Genomic DNA, 21886 nt, shown 5'->3' on the forward strand with positions numbered 1-21886 from the left:
GCATTCCCTCTAATAAGTTTCTAAAGATCATGTATTTAAGGGATAAAATTATTTATCAATTATGTCACATCATATTGGTGAATCAAAGAGTTCTAGGAAAGTTTTCTTTATTTTAAGAAATATTTTTTAATTAGACGTGTAAAAAGAAATTAGTTTCAGGCTACCGAATAAGAGCATAACAAAGAAAATGCACAAATTAAAATACAACGGTAGAGATAGGGAACAACCATTCAAAGGAGGTGATAAAATAAAGTTATCTTCCACAATAAAATGCTAGATTCATTTAGTTTCAAAGAATTATTTTTGGAACTGTATATTATTATTCTTTAATAGACCATCACGCAAAAAGAATGCTAAGGAATGATGGTACAAAGCGTACCGTATCGGACCAAAACGAAATCCTATACACTACGTATCCGTATACCCGCGTGCGTATCAGAAACGCCCCCCCTGTACAAAACTCCCAAACAACCAAAAAAAAAAAACCCGTCCTACAAAAACTCACACGTGCAATCCAAACACAACGAAGAACAAAAGAGAGAAGAACACACCGCACGTGGCTCCCACGTGCCGAACACCACCATCGCTCGTGTCGCTCTCACGCGAAGAGGTAGCAGGAGTCCCAGTGAAATTAGGGTTGGAACCGTAGAGAACCTGAATCCCTTGTATATCATCTTCGTTGAGCTCCACCTTCCTCGTCCTCGCGGTAATCGTAGGGTACATAATAGCATCTTCAACCGAAGAGTGCCCTAACCCTAGCAAGTGCCCAATCTCATGCACCGCCACGGATTCAAGATCCACCGCGTTCGACAGCGACGCCTTCGTCACGTCGCCGGAGGCCACCCAGTCCTCCGCCGAGTCCAGGTGGAACATCCCGTTCGTCGGCGAGAACGCGTGCGCCAACGTCCCCAACACGCCATCAAAAGGTTCGCCGTCGCCGTGGTCCCCACCGTAAAACCCTATTCTTATGTCCGCAGCCACATACGACGCCGTTTCGCGGAAAGAAATCGTGGTCACCTCTGACCATCTGCTAAACGCGTTGCCAAACACGGTCTTAATCACGTCGTCGAGAGCGTTATCGGGATCGAAGGCGTAGGTTAGTTCTTGTGTCCCCACCGGCCACCGCGGCTGGCCGTCAAAGAAAGAATAATGCGCTACCGTGTGGAACGTCGGTGAATCCGTGGTGTTTGTCTTGCCGGAGTTCATTGTTGTGGTTCCGTTGATGATGTCAGCCACGCCGCAGCGTGGCTTGACGATTTGGTTCATCGTGGGGTCGTCGAGCTCCCCTGTGATGTTGAGGTTGAAGTTCTTCTGGTAGGCTCTAACGGCTGCCTCCAACGCATCATCGAAATCGTCGCTAAAATTCGACGACTTCGAGGACACGTTGGAGATGTAGCCAAAATAATGAAAGTAGTTTTTCAGATTCGAAAGACCGTTATATGTTTTTCCCGGGCGGCACCCAGTGAAATTGCGATACGCGTTCCACGCGCTATCAGGTGGCGCGTGGGATGTGTTCCACCTTGGGATGGAGGAAACGTTGGGGAACAAACGAGCCGAAACTGGTGTAGTGTTGAAGCTGAAGAAAACTATTAACGTAGTGAAAGCGAAGAGGAGATAACGTTGTTGATGAGAAGTGCTCATCGTTTTTTATTTGGTTAATTAATGAAACAAAATGGAATGAATGGGAGTAATCTAGAGATTAGCGAAGAAGTGAAAGATTAAGATTTAAGAAACTGAGAGACACATTTATTAGATACATATAGTATGATGATATATATATATATGGTCGATGTGAAATTGTGAATCTTGAAGTATTCGCCAACCGATGTTGTTTGATGCTGATGTGTTGAAAAGTTCTGAGTCGTGTGAATGATTCCCTCGGAATGGAAAGAACATGGAAGAATCCATCATTAGAAACGTCGTCGTAGGCCTTGGTGGTGTTCGTTGAGGACAAGAAATGTAGGATTAATTAGTCGTAGTTGTTACTAGTATTAAATAAATGGGATTAATAGTATAGTTTATTTCTTGCAAGGACCAACGTGCTGTGTGATATGTCTATATTGAATAACGAAAACAAGGAGTTTGACTTTGATAGATTTCCAATATATTGGTTCAATTTGGATGCCAACAAATGTCAAAGAATCATTATTTTATTTTCCTGTAACAGGTTAAAGTAATACTACAAATTAATTAATTTTAGCGTAAGGGTATAGGTATAGGATACTCTCTAATTAAAACGATAGGAGAAAATAAAGATGAATAAAAAAGAGAGAAGAATTTGTTGCCTCCATCATATTGTGTTTTTTTTTCTCAATATCATTTATGAATTAATTTATTTTAAAAGTTGAAATATGAAAGGTCTTTTAATTTTGAAATAGGTTAATTTAAACATGTCTTTCTAAGTTCAATAGATATTTAAATTCGACTAACCTGGTTTTTTTAGAAGAAAAATAATAATTTATTTCACATGTAATTTACCTCGAATATTCGGGCTAAGCCAAGTGTAATTTAATTCGATATTGATCTTGTTGTAGAGTTGTATTTTGTTGATTTTCCTCAACTTTTAGTTCAGTCTCTAGAAGATTTGGTGAATACTTTTATTTTCATAAGTTTCAAAATTGATTTATATATATTTTATGTAATGTCTTTACTTTTAATTTAATTTTCAATAGTCAATTATACCTCATCTTGAAGAAAATAAAAGAAAATATATCAATTTAATTTGCATAATAGCTCATAACGAACAAAAAATTAGAAAACAACACCGACGCGGCAGCCCCACTAGACCAATCTTTGACTGCAGTTGGCGAGGGGTGCTTTAGCAATGGTTCTAGAAGCTAATCACATATTTAGAATACCAACAGTTGCTAATCACATATTTTCTGACATATTTATTATAATAATATTTTATTATTAATTAAAATTTATTAAAAACTATAGAATCATTAAAAAAAATGTACTATTAATATTTCTCAGTTTTAAATCTAGTTAAACTATCGGACACTTAAATTAACTAACACGAGCTTGTTTTGATTTAATTAATTATAATTTTAAATATATACTTATGTTAAATATTCAATGAGCATTTTTTAGTATTCATATAATGATTCCATCTTATTCGAATAGGATTACTTTTGATAGAAGATCATTGTATTATGTAAAAAAATGGGTTGTTAATGGTTCAATTATTGTTAACAAAAGGATATATAAAATTCATATATAAACAAACATGACTCAGTGGATATATGGAAGAGTGTCTCTTTTTCTTTGTTGTTGTTGAGGGATTATATTGGAAGAAAGTTTAATGACGTTTCTATGTGTAATTTATATAATTTTAATTAATTTTCTCTTTAATTCATGATAGAATATTTTGATAAAAATAATTGAAAAACTACTTCAAAGCTTAAAAACTAAATGATAACATGAAAACTAATAAATATTAAATAACATATTGAATTATTATTATTTGATAAAATTATTGGTTGAAGTAATTATAAATATAAGATGACATAAATAAATATGATTATATGATATTTTTATATGAATTTTATTTATTTATCAATAAAAATATATTAGAGCCCATAAAGATAAAGATACATGTTAATAATAACTGTTTTATAAGATTTATAAGTTTGTATTTTTTTTCAATTTTAATTCATGTAAGTATTAACTTATGGAGATTATAAATAAAAAATTAGAATCTTACCAGAATTAAAATTAAAAAATATAAACTTATCGGGAATAAAAATAAATAAAATATCTTATAAAAATTAAAATTAAAAAACATCAACTTACAAATATTTAAATTAAAAAAATAAAATGATAAAAATGAAAAAAGAAATACTAACTTACAACATATTTAAACCTTTTGAACCTGTACAATAATTTTTTAGGTGTGTTATTTTTATAACAACTCCAATATGTCATTCACATCATGTCCCATGGTATTAGGAATACCTTCCCATGTTACTACTTTTTAACCAATCATATTATAACATCATATTTAAAAAACTGTATAGGAAAATCACGAATTATTTTTAAAAATATGGACGAGGAACAGACTCAAACTCTCAGATTTTTCTCGATTTAATTTTCTTTTTTCAACCATCTTTGAAATTTTTCCATAATTTTATTCTCCATATTGTTCCCTCTGCAACGTACATCCTTCATCTTAAAATAAATTTAATTACAATAGTATTTGCGGTGGAAAGTCATATATGCCAGACATCATGATCATGTGCATTTCAATTTTCTATAAATAAAACAGGTATTCTTTCAATGACATCAGGTCATTAAATATAAAACAATTGATTCGGAACACTATAATAATAATAATAATAATATATTTAAATTAAAGTATATTTTATTTATTCATCGTTTTATTTAACTCAAACAGACTTATTTCTAATAAAAAAATATATGTGTAGTCTAGACCAAAAAGTATATATATATTTCATTTTACAATAATTTAATACTCCAAATAATTTAATATTTTTGTGATCCTATCATTTGCTAAATTACGTGGAATCATATACGTCGTCAATTGAAGTGGCCGAGAATTTCTTTATGCTTTTGCTACAAGCATCATGTCTTACGTCCGTTAGGAATTAGAAATCAGAATGTTCGATGGGGATACATTTCGGTAGTGCCAAATGGTCAAAATTAGCAATTTGAAAACTTTATTTCTTATACAAAGAGGAAGCATGGTTTTTCCTCTCATTTAACATTATACCTTAAGCAAGCATTCATGCATGGCCCATGTCATTTTTTTTTTCTTTTAATTATAATAAAAGTACCATTTTTTTAAATGGATCCAAATAGCAAGAGTATATCTTGAATTCACCAAAATATTATAGTAAAAGGGTCAAATCAAGAGAAGTTTATCCTTTCATAAGGTTAAGAAACATTATTAGTATTAAGGTTAAAGTAAAATACACTAATTACTCTTGAAATTTCATAAAATTATACAATTTCTTTCTATTTATTTTTTAAAACATTTACAACCAATGGTGGATTCAGAAATTTTTTTAGTCAGAGCAAAAAATAACCTAATATTTTGTCAAACAAAAATCATATAAACTTTTTTAAAAAGGTAATAACAAATTAAAAATGATAAAATTTAATATATTCAAGTAAAAACAATTATCTTATACAACTATTTACATTCGTGTCTTATTAAAAAATCATGTGGAAACAAGATTTGTTTTTTATGGAGAAAAACATATTTATTTAATATATTCAAGTAAAAAAAATTATTTTGTGGGGACAACCGTTCCCATTAGCCTCCATATGGATCCACCGGTGATTATAATAACCTCTTTTATATGGGATCATGATGTAATATTTTTTTAACAATTAAAGAAGATTAGTGTACTGTATAAAAAAAGTGTCAGATTATATTTTTCAAAAATTAAACGAGATTAATGTATGAGTAGACAAAAGTTGAAAAGTGTGTGTAATTTCATAAAACTCAAGGGTAGTTAAACCAGTATTATGAACCTCAACATGTTACTCACAACCACATGACAACACTTGTTATTTGGACATAAACAACTAGTATTATCAACTTCTTCAGGTTATGTCATTATTATTGGAAATTGACTGTAGAACCGATGTCAAAAAATCAAAATAATCGATATAGAATGTCTCTCATGGTGTGATCATAGAAAGAAAATAAAAATGAATGGTTGTATGACAAAAATTAACTAATTTTCACACTCATACAAGATATGTTCCGATCCATATGTCACTACTAGAAAAATGGTTTTTTAAGACATGTGATTTACGACGGTTATTTGAGGAATCACTTTAGAAAGTGGTGCGGTGACATTTTTGTAATTATTGTGTAACAAATTGCATTTTACGACGCACTTTCTAAGGCGGTTATTGAAAACCGCCTTAGAATGTTATGTTTTAAAAAATTTATGCCGGTATTTAGAAAAAAAAAACCGTCGTAATTCTTAAAATAAAAAAGCCAAACTGCTTGCAATTGCTCCTTCGTTTGAACCTGTACCTTTCTGCTACCTTTCTCCTTGCTTTGAACCCTAGCCTAGACCTTTCTGCTTGCTCCTTCGTTTGAACCCTCGCGTGTTTGTTCACCTTGCACCATGCTCCTTCGTTTCTCCTTGCTTTGAACCCTAGACCTTTCACCTTGCTCCTTTCTTTGACATTGACCTCAACTCTTTGACATTGAAGCCCTACCCCTTCTTTCATTGAAGCTCCTTTCTTTGACATTGACCTCACCTCTTCGACTTCATCGCTCCAACTTCTCGGCTCGAAGTTTCGTGAAGACAGAGATTGGTTAGTCAGTTACTAACTTTGTTAGGTTAAGCTTATTTTAACCTTGTTTTAGGTTAACTGGTTCGTGTACTGTTGAAGAAAGGTCGCGGGTTCCATGTAATTTCTTTTAATGGTGATGTTTGGTAATTGTGGTTGCAGGGAAGACACGCGCATGTCATCGATGACTTGTTGATGAAGAAGCTGATGCATTTTTGAGTGGGCTGCAAACGGGTCAGTGGCTATTTCTTATTGAAGCTCTGGTTGATGTTCGTATGGTGTTTTATTAGTAAACTATATTTATATTGATATATTGGTTGTTTTTTTAATTTGATATTTTGTTGATATGTTCAACTTTGTTCATATACAATTGAATCTTAATTTGTTGGTCTTTAATCCCTTCCAGAAGTTAGTGTAGAATCCTAATTTTAGTGAAATTTAAATTAAAATGGTTGATTGAAGTCATCAACTTCATTCCTTTTGTGCAATTTCGCTCCCTTGTTTGTGCATTGCTCAACACTGATGCATTTCCACACACAAGACAAACAAAGCAGTACATCCATTTAAGCAAAAGAAATGAATTAAATTCAAATCTACTAAAACTTAGAATGGAAAAATAGAATAGCGGTTGCTCACCATAGCATGCTAATGCTCCTCCCAACAAAAGCATCCCAATAGCATAAAGATATAAATATACCTGCATGATAATTTTGGTCACCAAACCATGATTTTCAAAATCATTTTCAAAAGACTAAGAAAACAAGCATGATTCATTAACATGTGCATAGATGTGTTTGTGACACTCATGAATCATATATATCATGATGAGTACTGCTATCTAATTATTAGTTGAAGTCCTTGTAAACATACATACATCTCATTCTCTTATTAGTTATTACTCATTTTTAACACCCCCCCCCCCCATATTTTTATCTCTTATTCTTTATCTCTACATTTTTCATCATATTATATACCATATCTATAATTTTTCTCTCCATTTCTTCCTCCCACCAACCCAAACCCATCCCAAATATGGTGGACATTTTACGATTTCTCTTAATTGAAATACTACAGCTATTTTCCAAGTGTTACTGTTGAACAAAATATCATATTTTATTATTTATTATTTTAAAAGTTCAACACAATATTAATTCACATTATTCTAATTAATTATACCTTTGTTTTGAAAGAAAAAACAAAATTTAACATTAATTATTGTTGGTTCACGCAGAATTATTTAGATGAGGAGTAAATAAATATTCTTAAAATCTTTGACATTTTTCAAAACCCTTTTGCACATCCTCTTAGATTGGATCGTTTGTTAACCAAATGGAATCCGTAAATCAAAGTTATAAGATGAAAAGACCCTTGAAAAACCTATTTTAATTTTATGATGCAAAATCAATTGAACAAATATTTAATTGCACATAGTTCACACAACATCAATGGAGTTTAAGATAGAAAGATATATTACAGAAACAATTTATACTGGTTTAGTCATTTTTTACCTACATTCAATTAGACTTGATAATCCTAGTCAAACCTTTCCACTAAAATTTCTTTTAGTTACAACCATATTCACACACAAGCCAAAAATTCAACCCATCGTTGCACCCTACAACAATGTGAGTGAAAAACAAACCCTACCCCACAACAAGTTCCTAAAAAATCCTTTTTCAGAAATCAATTACTAATCAAAAAGAGAGTAAAAGGAAAGAGATCACTAAATCACGAGGATTCAAATCAATTTAGCACATGCATGGTTGAACACATGCAAGCCATAGTCTTGTCTTCAATATTTCTAATCAAAGATGTGAATCTTGTTGATCACCATCACTTTAGCACGAAAACCCTTTTTTCAATGAGTCTCAATGTTAGAAAATGACTTGAAAGCTTAAGGACTCAATGGTGGGTCAATTATTTATAAAGGTTTTATTAAATAAACTTTCATTAATTAAAACTAGTTTGTAATTGATTAAACTATTCTTATCAAACGAGGATTATCAATGAAGAACAAATTAATCGATTATAATTTCTTGTAATCCATTAAATTGATCTTACAGAGCCATCAATGAAATTTTGGAAGCAATGTAATTGATTATGAAAAATCTGTAATCGATTAATTAAATCGACATTACAAAGTCTTTCTTCTAAAAGAACAAATATTATAATCGATTATTAGAAACCTATAATCGATTAAATCGAAAAGTTTGGCTCCATTAGAAATAAGTCTCTTGAATCAATATTGTCTTGTGTAATCGGTTACACACAAATTGTAATCAATTACGAAGTATTAATTGTTCAATAGAATTCTAAAATTCAAAGACAACTAAATTGATTAATCTGGTGATCAATCAAACCAAACATGAACTAAATCAATTATTAGTTCTAATCACATATGCCTAATTCTAAAACAATTAATACTATGTCACATCCATAAAAAGTGTTTTGACATGTAAAACAATCAAAACCAAAATACTATGTCACACCCATAAAACATGTTTTGACATTTAAAACAATCAAAACCAAAACGTAATTCTAAGATGTTGAAACCTTCAATCAACAGTTACTATTTTTGAATATTGCTAACACCCTAGTATTCTTATTAAATTAATGAGAAAAAAACATTTATTAAAAATTAGTTACCTTGGGATGTATTGAAAATCATGAAAAAAGTGCATTAATAATAATTTTCAATAAAAGATTTTTACTTCGATTCTTTAATATGTCATGTTACTTTGTCATTTTTTTAATCAGCCAATTGTCATTTCTACTTATCTGTTCATTTTAGAAAACAATACAAAGATTAATATATATATATATATATATATATATATATATATATATATATATAACTAATATTTATATTTATTTATATTAAAAAATAATGTTATAATATGGCATTTATGTGTAAACTATTATTTTCTCCATTTACAATTAATTCATTTGCAGTTCGATGATTTGGTCTAAAATATCCCAAATGTGTTTGTTTTTGGCTTTGCATGTTTATCATATGTATCATTTAGTACACGTGGATTTTTATTTTTTGTGTGGCGTGGTACAAGGCTAAAGGGGAATACTGATCAATGGGAGTTGCGGTCAGGCATGTATGTGGGTGGACAATAAGGGGTACTCAAATTGGATTATGTGGTTGGAGGACTATCGGTATGCCATGCTAATGCTTCAAGAGTAATTATATGTAAATGTTCATTTATTTTATATATTTTATCAATATTTTTATTTTTATTTTTCTTCTTATCATATTATAAATTTTATAATACTTATATTTTTTTTCTTTTTTCTCTCTCTAAGTATCTTATAATATAATAGGTGTGCTTTTTCATGTTAATTTCAAAGCTAGAAAGTTTCAGGTTTATCTTCTGGGGTGGGTGCTAGCTCTTATCTTTTTTATGCAAATGTGTCCGGTTTAGTTTTTATGTTTATTTTTATCAAACTCTATGTCTCACCTTTGGCATACCTTGTGCTATACAATTGGAGACAATTTATTAATAAAATATCTTGACTTATTAAAAATATTAATAAAATACCTAAATTTCATATTGGTTGTCTTATTTTTTAGAGTGTAACTTATATATATATCTATTGAACAATTTTATTTAATGTTAATTAATTTTAAGATGAAATCTTGTTACTGACAATTCTTCTATGATATGAAAGCTCATCCTTTCCCCCAAAAGTTTGACCACAAGGACCCCCTTCCACTGTTGGCACCACCCTAGAAATTCTTCATCAAATATCTCAATTTTTGGAAATTCTGCCTTTTCCTCATCAGAAGCTTGTGGGGCCTTGTCTAAGCAATTTTTTAACCATAGTTCATCATAACCAATGCCATCACAACCGACAAATCGGCCACATGGGCTAATTAATTTCTTCATTTATTATGCGTCCCTCATGCATCTATATAGTTGTATCACTTGGTTTATCATTATGCATGCTCTTTAATTTGCTGATCTAAAAGAAATTACTTATGCTCTTTGAGGAACATATAGTTAGGTACCATAGAGGTAGTGAATCCCTAGTTACCATCTTGCGTTAAGATCCACAAACGGAATCTTAATGTTGACCCCATTAAACGACGCCGTTTACTAGCTCTTTCCCAACGAGAGAGCTTAACTTTTGAAGTACAATTTCAAGGATAGCATCTTCTAAGTTCAACTCTAACTCACAAAATGAAAATGCAAGAGTGCTTTTATGGTTCAGTAATGGAAATGCAATGCTATGATAAAGTGATAAGATTAAAAAGTAGAGAAGACGTGTTTTGCGAAGACTTGGGAAGTTGCAAGTATTAACTGGGAAGTTGCAAGTCTCTCACCTAATTGACTCGTGATACTTTACGGCCAATGTCTTGTTTCCACAATTAATTATTGAAATTTCATAGAAGCAACAAGTAATTGGAAGGAAAACTAATTAAGAACGGAATAAATGTATTAAATGGGACATCCATATTCATTTTAAATACCGTACCAATAACATCTCTTATTTTTTTTAATCTCTTTTTTTATATCATATCATAAATCCTATTATACTTATATTTTTTCTCTTTCTGTGTAAGATAACATATAACATTTTACCAAAGAAACCCGATCTTAATGTCCAGTATCCTACATCCATCTATGAGAGAATCATTATAACAACTCTTTACCTGCTGACAACAACTATGAATCAATATATATATATATATATATATATATATATATATATATATAGTTTCCCACCAAAAAACTTTATTCCTATAATCAACGATTCTCCAACTACGAAAAGTTTATTCACATGGACAACATTGAACAAAAGTTTCCCCTACAATTACATTCAAACGCATCACTAAGGCAAATCAAAGGCTTATCTCTCATCAAAGACTACTTCTCCAATTACGGCTACATTAACAATGAATCCTCTGCACCATTCAACGATTCTCTTGACCAACAAACAATATCAGCCATCAAGACCTACCATCAATATTTCAATCTTCAAATTACTGGTAACCTTAACAACGAAACTATTCAGCAACTCTCGCTGCTACGATGCAGCGTCCCCGACATTAATTTTACTATTATTTAAATTATTTTGCTTTAAAGTTTTATTTAATTTTCATATATTAATTTTTAATTTTAGAAACAAAGACAAAAATATGTTATAATAGAAATAGGAGTAGGGTAAAATAAAATGGTTATAGTAATTATCTACAATAGTAGTTTTAATTTAAATGATCTAATATAATATTAAAAAGAGTTATAACTCAACAATGCCATATGTCTATCAACTTACGTACAAAACAGGAAAGTTTAGTGTTTTATGTTCCTTCCATAACTAACATGCGCTATAATTCATGTTTTTGTAAGATGTGGCATAGTTCATGTATAATGTTGTATAATTCATTGGAAGCATTTCAAGACACATAATTCATTTAGTTCTTAAAGCTTTGTGATGTCAGCAAGGCCTCATGCTATCAAGGTGGCATGAATCTCCTGAACATCTTGTTATTTTGTTTTACCAAATCATATGCGATAATCAAATTTTATTTCCAAACAGTGAATACAAAAGGTCTCTCCAACTCCAATTCAGAACGAAGATTTCAAGCCATAATTACAATGATCTTTACTGACATGTTTCCTTCATTGAGATAGTAGAACATAAATCATCACGAAGCATAGGTAATTATCCTCTTATAATTGATAATTTAAGTCAATAAAACATCACACTATCCCACCAATATAAATTTCTTATATACAATGCCCCTTAGTCAACTTGAGAAGGCTAAGGTGAAGTTCCGTACTGCACTTTCTCCCTCGGTTTGTAGACAATTCCACAACAGCAAACTATTAGGTGCCATGAGATCACGGATAACAGACAAATCAGAAAATGGTAATGCCGGAGAAGAGACGTATCTAACATTTCAATGGCCTATCATAAGTTGGAGGAAGGGAAGGACAGTGCTCGTTCATATTGGCATATGGATCCAAGGTGTTATAGCCAGGCAATTCCATCCTATATTCACCAAGAATCTGGCAGAATGGAAGCCGATCGTTCTCATTGTTGCACCATCTTGGTAGACGTGTTTGGTTATCCTCAAAAATCCTAAGCATGTATGCATCACGAATCTGCAGATAACGACATAGAAACATAAGAAAAAGCAATTATAACTATCAGAGGTTGGTTATAAGCACTAAGGAAGCTTGGCTTACTGTGAATTCAGTTACTTGAATGGAGCTAGAAATAGGGCCGAATATTCCAGCCGCTTTATACATTGAAAGAATAAAGGCAACACATGTTGTTGATTTCCCATCACTGTATACCCATTCATCTTGTTCAGGAATTGTAAGTAATTGATCAAAAGCTATCCCACGCTTCTCAGTCTCAATTAGAATGTCGTGCAAATCCAAATCCTGAAAGCCCAAATAAAAGAGATCTCAATAACAAAAAAATAATCAGCAGTGCTTCGTAAATGTATTCAATCGATTTTGTAATGACTAATGAGAAACTATTTAAACATATGATGCTGGGTGAAAGCAATACAAAAACATTGAAAATTGTATAAAAGCTAGAATATTGTATATATCATATAGATATACGGCTAAAAATTAAGCCTAACAAAGAAAAAAATTCACATTTGACTAAAGCACTTCCATTTTGAAACAAAATCAAGCTTTTCCCCAAGTCCTCATAAACCAATTTTGCGTTGTAGAATGGAATTTCTGTCTTGAATCTTTTGTAGTTTGTCTTGCCATGAATATTAAAAAGTACAGAATAGCACCAGAATATTTGGTCATTAGAAAGCTAAATCTCAAAGTACATGAGACGCCCACTTCTTGTTTTGACCGTGAAATATTACACATAAAGAGTAAAAGAAGTCATAGGACAGTATATTCATGTAAGCACATCTACTGTAGACCAACATCAAGATATACCTCAGTCCCTAACCGCTTGTTCAGCGCTTCATTCCACATGTTTGCAGCATAAGCTGGCTGCATTCTTGTCCACATAGACATGACAGAAATTACCTGCACACAACATGCCATTCAGAAACAGACTTCCATTGCTCTTGGAACCAGAACCTACAATATTAATAGGAAAAAACTATAAAGTAGATGTTTCTTTTGTATTTGGGAACCAAAGGGCAAAGGCAGGGTAAGTTCAGCATTACAGCTTTTCTTGTAACAGAAAGAGAATAAAAATATATATATCACCACCAAAGCAGCAAGAAAAACATCACCTAATACTTGAAGTCTAAATACTCCTTCCATCCCATGGTCATTCCATTATGTGTCTCTTAACAATAAGTTGCTTCTGAAAGGCCTAAGTACTAAATTTTCCTTCCACAGACTGTGCAAATCCAATCAAGATTCAAATTTTCTTCTTAAAAATCAGTTGGCACTTACCCCCTTAGTATAAAATAATACAGTAGCCTCCTCGTAATACAAGCATATTCTAAGTACAAACGCTGGTCCAATCACATATGTTAATGTTATACAAATAAGAAAAAGATTAATACCAAGTGAGCATCAAGAGGTGGAGGATAGTTGTCAGCTACTGTGTCAATCCAACTGAATATCATATTATGATAACCATATGGCTTGCCAGACATGCTCCGTGCATATTCCCATGCAGCAGTCGAGTTGAATCTTGCACGCAGCTCTGGATGCAGGGGAAGCAAGGCTATCTGTGGGTTGGAATTATCTTTAAGAGCTAATGTCCACCATTCATGCCAGGGAATTACCACTATTATTTCTTCACCCTGCACAAAGACATACCATCAACATAACATAACCCTGTTTTATGTAAATATAATCAATAAAAACATAATGGAGGTTAGTCACTATCCTTGGCAACTACAAATCAATTACAAAATTCATTATTCAACAGGATGACAATATGAAGTTATGAACAAGAAAATGAAATTTGACGTATCTATAATATGTATAAATATATGTTTGTGTGTGTTAGTGTTGTGCTGTACACAGACAAGGTAAAATCTTCCACATCTTATACCTTTTCATTCTCATGCCCAGATTCACCAACCCATAAATTTCCAATTTCATCCTTCAAGCAAACTGCTGTATGACCAGCAAATGCACCAGTTACCCACTTTTCTAGTGTCTCAAAACCTCCCCACCTACCACGGATCTTTGACACAGCTAAAAAATCTCCAGAATGAACATCTGCAGGATCAATAGTTGCACGCCAAGGCTGATTGCGCTTCTCAAATGTAGCTCCCATGTGTTTCTTTAGGAAATCTAAGTTGGCATTCTGACCCCATGCAGTGTTAGAGAATAGAGGCAAAACATCAACTAGAGAAAGGAGCGTTCCCAGCATCCCAGATGGCATGAGAAACACAGAAACCCCATGCAGCTTTACCTGATAATTTATTAAGAATATTACCTTGCCGAAGTTGCTACTCCACATTAAAAAAAATTAAAACAGAATAGAAAACAAAAAAAAAGAAAAGGGAAAATACATATTCCAACTCTGCAGGCTCTTCCCATGAATCAAACTGCAAAGTATGTTCTCGCGCAGAGAAATAGTAGTCCCATGTAATCCTATAAGGTGTTGCAAAAACATACAGATCCATGCAGGTCCAACTGTGTGCAGCTTCTGTCTGTAAAAGGCCAATGTTAAAATTCACATTATAAAGAGGGAGCAGAAAGGGACAAATAAGGACAGATACTTAAATTTCTCATCAAACAATCCAACCAAAAGCTGCACCCAATACCCAATAGTACCAACCTATCAAGTATTGCTCAGAAAGAGAGTGAAGAAAACAAATGTTTGTACCGAATTTACAGTTACACAAAAGTCATGCAGATACCAGCAGTTACACTAATAAGAATTCATCACAAACACAAAGTAATAGCAGTTAAACTGATACTTGAACCCAAATCCATCCTATTCTAAACTACTATCCTGACTACCAATTTCTCTCATTTGTTGCGAGTGATACATATGTCTACCAATCCGTCTCCCCTCTAAAGTGAGATCTTTATTTTAGAGCATAAAGTAACTAATATCAGTCACTGATTAAAACAAAAATCAACTGTCAATTTTAGGTGCATATGCATAACAAATCATGCATGTGTTTGAATATGAATCATTGATTTTGTCATCAATGACTGACGGTGTGTTCGGAAACCTATTTCATTAGCGTTGAATGAAGATTTTACACTGAAGCAATGTGAGAGTTGGATCAATGTTGAACATGCGTTTCGTTTGACGGAACTAATATCCAAACACATACTAAGATTATTTACTTTACCTTTACTCATTTTAGAAATATTAAATCCTTTAACCAACCACTGATGATACTGTCAGTGAATCCACCACGAAACAAGAACAGAACAGAATAACGTTTCACAGTCTTTCAAACAAAATAAAAAAAATAATCCCGATCCTGAATGTCACATTTTCCATTCACAGACAAACAAACAAAGACTTCACACAGAATGACGAAACGATAGTCTCAATTTCACAAACAACACACAGTTGAACACCGACCAACACAGTCACAGACACTATACTAGACAGGTTCAAACATCAACAACAGCAATCACGACATCCAATCATTGAATCTAATTAAAAAAATTATACGCACTGAGATCAAAACTAACACGGTCATCCTACCCTAATAATAATTTCCTTATCAGTCAGAGAGTAAAATTGTTTACTAAACAGCGCATAGAAATTAAACACATTAAAACCAACAAACTCAAACCTTGAGATGGAGCACGGCGCCGCCGGGGGCGGTGAACTCGAGGGAGGCTTGATTATCGTAAAAGCAGGCGCCCTTCCACTGAAGGGAACCGTTGTCGGGCGTGACGGCGCCGACGAAGGAAGGGAGCAAGTCGACGGCGCTGTGGAGGTTGTTGAGGAGGGGCCAGGAGATTCCGTGGGGGAGAACGGGGAGAACATCGTTGACTCGGAAGGGGAGTTTAAGGGCGTGTGTGGAAGGAGATAACAACAAGCGTAGTAGGAAGAGAATGGTGGAGAGCGCGTGGAGAGAAGAGCGAGCCATGGATTCGGAATTGGGAGAAGGATGTTTAGGGGATTTGGTCCATTAATGGTGGAGGCCACGGCGGAGAGTGGTTACGGCGCCGGTGGGGACTCACGGACACACGTGGAATGCACCGGATGATAATGGGAACACTTCACTACGGACATCTTATTAACTCAAATGAAATGAAATTATTTACATAGAATAGAATATGAATGTCTTAAAGTTAAAATTTTATTATATTTTCTATAGGATTTGAATTTTATTATTAAAATGAATAATTTTTTAATTATATTTTACTTATTTTTTTAATCAATTTTAAATTAATTAAAATTTATTTCTTTTTATGAATAAAAAATTAAGGAAAAATAAAATAAAACAAATGCAATGATTTCTTGAATTTTCCTCTTTCCTCCTTCAACCGCTGATGCACTGCATTAGACCACTAGTGCCGTTCTACAAGTACAAGTACTAGTTACATTCGCACTCATTTACTTAAAAAAAATCATAATAATTTATATCCATCATATTCTTCTATAATAATCATAAAATAATAACTTATCATTGTTAATGCACGTACTCATAATTTTTAAAATAATTATTATAAAAAGTTTACAAATTTATTATTAAATATGATAAACTTTGATTACATTGATGTAAAACTGTTTTATAGTATCAGCATGCATAACCTATTTTCTCATAATGTATTTTGATTTCTAATTTTTCCTCTTTTATCTTTTATTTAAATATTATTATTACATGTCATTTATGTAAAAATAAATTGAATGTTTTTTAGTCTTAATTATAAAAATATAAATAACGTATTATTGTAAAAATCTATAAATAAAACAAATAACTAATACATTCCCTTAAACAAATGGAGCCAAAAGGAAAAACCATAGGTGCATAGAAATAACTTTTAGCAGAAAGCCTCACAAAAATACATGTCAACAATTGTTTGGATTCAGTACATAAAATGATGGGTATGGGTAAAGACTTTCGTCCATTGATTTAGTGTGTAATTAAATTAGTTTTGTGAAAAAAATATTGTAATAAATATTTACATTTATGTTACATAAAAAATAATTTAAAGATATATGAATCATCTAAACATATTACTTTTTTATTAAATTAAAAATATATAAATATTTTAATAGTTAGCTTTCTATTGAAAATGATCAATAGATTATTAGGACAAAGAGAGATAAAAAAAAATAGCAAAAAAATTATATAATATTTCAAATTGTAATCTCAAAAATTATGATTATGATAAATAAAAAAAGTTCTTTTATGTAGAAAAAAAGAATATCACTTTGATAATTTCACCAAATATACAAGCTTTTTAATAAACAGCTTTTTGTTCTTAAAAATAAACACACTTAAACTACTTTAAACTGTCCTCCTTAACAAATCGATCATTTCTTTAGACATCAATTACAAATTTAAATTATGTAATTAGCTGCTCATGATAATAAAAAGATTGATAGTGACCATATTTTAAAAGCATAAACATATAGATTTGATATGGAATGAAAGGAAGAATCCAGCAGACAGTGGTCAGTGTCTCATTTGAGCCATATTAGCTTGTTTCATTAAATAAAGTGTGCTTAATCTATCCCACAACCAGCTCATCTATATATTGCCACATATAGAGAAGCTTCCTTCATTGAAAAAAAGTGCTTCAATATAGCAAACACATGGGGATATTAAAATGGTCTAGTGTGTTAATTTGTTTACGCATAATAATACATATGCAGTTTTTCGAGTTAAAGTAGAAGCTTCGAGTTCAAGCTTTTTTTAATACCATTTCAGCCAATCTTGACGTGCATCACTATGAAAATACAATAGTTTTTCTAAAAAAGAAATCACTATGAAACTACAGTAGTTATATTTGCATTTTTTGTACAAATTAACGTGGAGTACGTGCATCTGAGACTTGGAACCAGACAAACATTACGTCTTTAACCAAGTTGACATGATTTTATGAGTAAGAGTCTAAGACGCATAGTTCCAAATAATAGAGCATACCAACCTGTTAATCTGAAAATTGAATTAATAAATATTGTTTAACTATCTTTAATTGATTGCTTTAATTTTTACAAAATGGTAAGATTGCTCTGCATTACTTGTTTTAATATATAGAGATTAAGTGTGTGTTTTTCTCTATAAAAAAAAAGTGTGTTTATTTTTCACAAATCACACATCCCAATATCCCATGACATGTTGTAAGAGGAAGTTTTGACATTCAACGTAGTTGAAGTGAACGTCAAATAAAATGCAGCCTAATTCGATTAATGATTCAAAAGAAAGAACAATCAAACTTAATGATAATAACCAACCATTATGTTTGAATGTCATTATTTCAAATGAAGAAAATAATGAGATGAGGATAATTTTTAATGTTTTATTGCTTTTGGTCTTGATTATAGGAAAAAAAGATATATTTTATATTTATTAAAAAATTAATTAATTTTATTAAATTATGTTATTTTTAATTAAAAAATAAATGTTTTTAAATTATTTTTTATTGGGACTTAATATCAAATATAAAAAAGTTTTTAGAATTATTAAATGAGAGATATTTAGAAGAGAATCCTATTAAATAAGATATACATAATTAAAATTTATTTATATTTGAGATAATAAAAAAATAAGAGACTTTTGTTACTAATATTTAAGATAAGAGATTCGTATGTTAATACGAATTTTTATGTTCTTTATTTATTTTTTATTTTTTTGTGTGATAAATCCTATTCTTTTTTTACGTATATTGAGTTCTTATGTAGGAAGAGGGTCACTGTCCACAAGGTAAGCACAAAAGGGGAGAGTAGGGTTGGTGGGAGAAAAAAGGGTGTGTGGTGAGCAAATTGTGGAGTTATTATCAGGATGGAGGAGAAACAGGGTCGGACGAAAGTTCATGAGGGGGACAAGGAGGAGGTGGAACATGGAAAAGTTGTGTTAGAAGATATAGAAGGTGACAAATTATATAGTGGGTCTGAATAAACGAGTAGCATATATATTTTACTTTTAATTTTCATCATATAAATATGGTTTAATGGTCTACATTAACATTTCTCAATAATATAAAAGAGAGAGGGGGTGCATTTTTCTTTTTTTTTTAAATGAAAAAAATACTTTTAGTATCTTATACTTTTAGTCAAATATAATCAAGGTCTCTTTGCATATGGATGAATTTGATTTCCAACTTTATATATATATATATATATATATATATATATATATATATATATATATATATATATATATATATATATATATATATATATATATATATATATATATATATATATATATGATTTCTTGTAATTCTTAAAAAATATGAAAAAGTTAAAAAAAATAAAAATTCAATATTTATAAGAATATAAAAGATTTAAAGAATTATTCAATTAACTTTCATTAATGATATTCAACTACAAAGTCAATTTAAAAATATCTGCCAAAAAATGTAAATTATAATTTAAATAATAATAACTATTATTATAATATATGTTTAACAACATAAACAATTAATATAGTACATAAGTAAGAGTAATTTATTTAACGAAAAAATCTATATTTAATTCTCTTAGGTCAATCAACCGGCAGACATGCATGTAAAAAGACTAGCTTACCAATACAATAAAATATTAATGTTGTTCTTCATATTAAACATAAGAAAAAATCATTAAAGTAATATCCTCGTTTAATATTCAAGATTTTAAAATTTTCTTTTGGTGTCATATATTTGTTAAGATTTAAAGGGAGGGCCAGTCAAAAAAATTAAAATTTTCTTTTGGTGTCATATATTTGTTAAGATTTAAAGGGAGGGTCAGTCAAAAAAAATTATCTGTTAAGATTTATATTCAATATTATGCATTAAATATCTTTGGTTAATTAAATACTATAAAATAATTATAATAAAATATAAAATAATGAATTTACTAATAAACTGAGTAAAAATAAGAACTTACAAGAAAATATAAAACAGTTAATTAATCTATGTCTTTCTAATAAAACACTTTATTATTAATTCTTAGACATCCAATTAAAATATCATTTGGTTTCCAAAAATCATTATGCAAGTTACTAATAATAAATATAAAATATAATTTATATATTCAAAATATTTTTAATTATGAATTATAATTTTTAACAAGAATATATTTTATAATTCAAAATATTTAGTACTTAGGCCTTTCTGAAGCAACTTATTGTTAAGAGACACGGAATGGAATGCTCATGGGATGGAAGGAGTATTTAGACTGCAAGTATTAGGTGATGTTTTGGTGGTGATATATATATATATATATATACTCTATGTACTTTATAGTTTTTTCCTATTGATATTGTAGGTTCTGGTTCCACAAGCAACCCACATGTCAAAATACTAGTTATATTGATTTGATAAAAATTATTTAATTTATAGTTGAGTTATCCACTTGATTAATTTATTAATATTATCAAATATTGTAAGACAATAATATTTGATGCTTGAAACATAAAACGACAAATATTTCAAAATTTAACACATATATGAACATTTTATTCATATTTAATTTTTTTTTCAAGTCAACCTTTATAATTGATGAACTTTGTAATGAGAAATTACTAATTTTAATCCCAGCAGGTCAGGAAGGTATGCATGTCTCATTTTCATAGATTTGGTATCAGTCATGCCAGGCAAATGGAAGCTTGAGTTGCTTGAAGAGAAAGCAAAAAAGAAATGAAGAAGAATAAGTTTGATCTATGATTGAAGTTATAACCGATAGTTACGTTTTGTTATTGTAGCTTTATACACAAATTAGTTGAAGGAACAAGTTAATTAGTTGAAACAACTAACCAACTAACTAGACTTTTGGGAAATTTTTTTTTAGAAAAAATGTAAATTATATTAAATCCAAAATGATATAACAATAAATGGGACATACCGGAGTTAGAGAAAATCAAAAGTCTCCCTAATACAAAAAGATATATATAATGTTAAAATAAATGCAATAGTAAGAAAACTTGCTGTTAATAATAACCTCTATTACAAAAAATTGATAATCTTCAAAAATCAGTTTGTTCCTAACCAGCCAGATAGTAGACTTTAATTGTTATCGTCAGACAACGAAATTTTCCTTGAACACCTGATGTGGATCTGCCCCTAATTAAAGAGTGAGTAATGTGCTGCAAAGAAGTGAGAGGCCTGCAGAACGAATGTGAACCCAAACTTAGAGAGATTTCCTGTAAGAAAAGAACAAATGAGCATCTGACTCAGCCTCATTTGAACATAAATGACAAAGGAAACCCTTGTTCAAAAAAATAACTTTGTGAAGAGTTCTAATCCACAAATTATATAGATGAACTAACCATGATCAAGCTAAACTAAACATCTATCTATGACATTTAAAATTGGAACAAAATCTTCTTTTCCCTTTCCAATTGTTGAAAGATAAATTTGGTAAATTTTCAATATTTGACCTAAAATCACATCATCAAAGAGGTCAACGACATCTACAAACACATGTGCAAAACACCCACCCCATGCCTATTTGATCACTCTCTCAAGATTCACACTGCACACACACAGATAATCATTATCTCTCATTTCCTTTGTTAAACAGA

General features: G+C 30.9%; 2 protein-coding genes across 2 annotated transcripts; both read right to left on the reverse strand.

The window, feature by feature from the left end:
• Positions 1-282: 282 nt before the first annotated feature.
• Positions 283-2019, reverse strand: LOC114410396 (metalloendoproteinase 5-MMP-like). Its single transcript, XM_028374335.1, has one exon. It carries the CDS (start codon positions 1639-1641, stop codon positions 502-504), a length of 1140 nt encoding a protein of 379 aa, XP_028230136.1. The 5' UTR covers positions 1642-2019; the 3' UTR covers positions 283-501.
• Positions 2020-11797: 9778 nt separating this feature from the next.
• Positions 11798-16469, reverse strand: LOC114410405. Its single transcript, XM_028374347.1, has 7 exons — positions 16001-16469; positions 14750-14890; positions 14284-14649; positions 13787-14029; positions 13203-13295; positions 12480-12680; positions 11798-12395 (listed from the first exon to the last, which is right to left on the reverse strand). Exons 1-7 carry the CDS (start codon positions 16298-16300, stop codon positions 12183-12185), a joined length of 1557 nt encoding a protein of 518 aa, XP_028230148.1. The 5' UTR covers positions 16301-16469; the 3' UTR covers positions 11798-12182.
• Positions 16470-21886: the final 5417 nt, after the last annotated feature.

The sequence above is a fragment of the Glycine soja genome, chromosome 1 (assembly GCF_004193775.1).
Source record: "Glycine soja cultivar W05 chromosome 1, ASM419377v2, whole genome shotgun sequence".
NCBI classification, from domain to species: Eukaryota; Viridiplantae; Streptophyta; class Magnoliopsida; order Fabales; family Fabaceae; genus Glycine; species Glycine soja.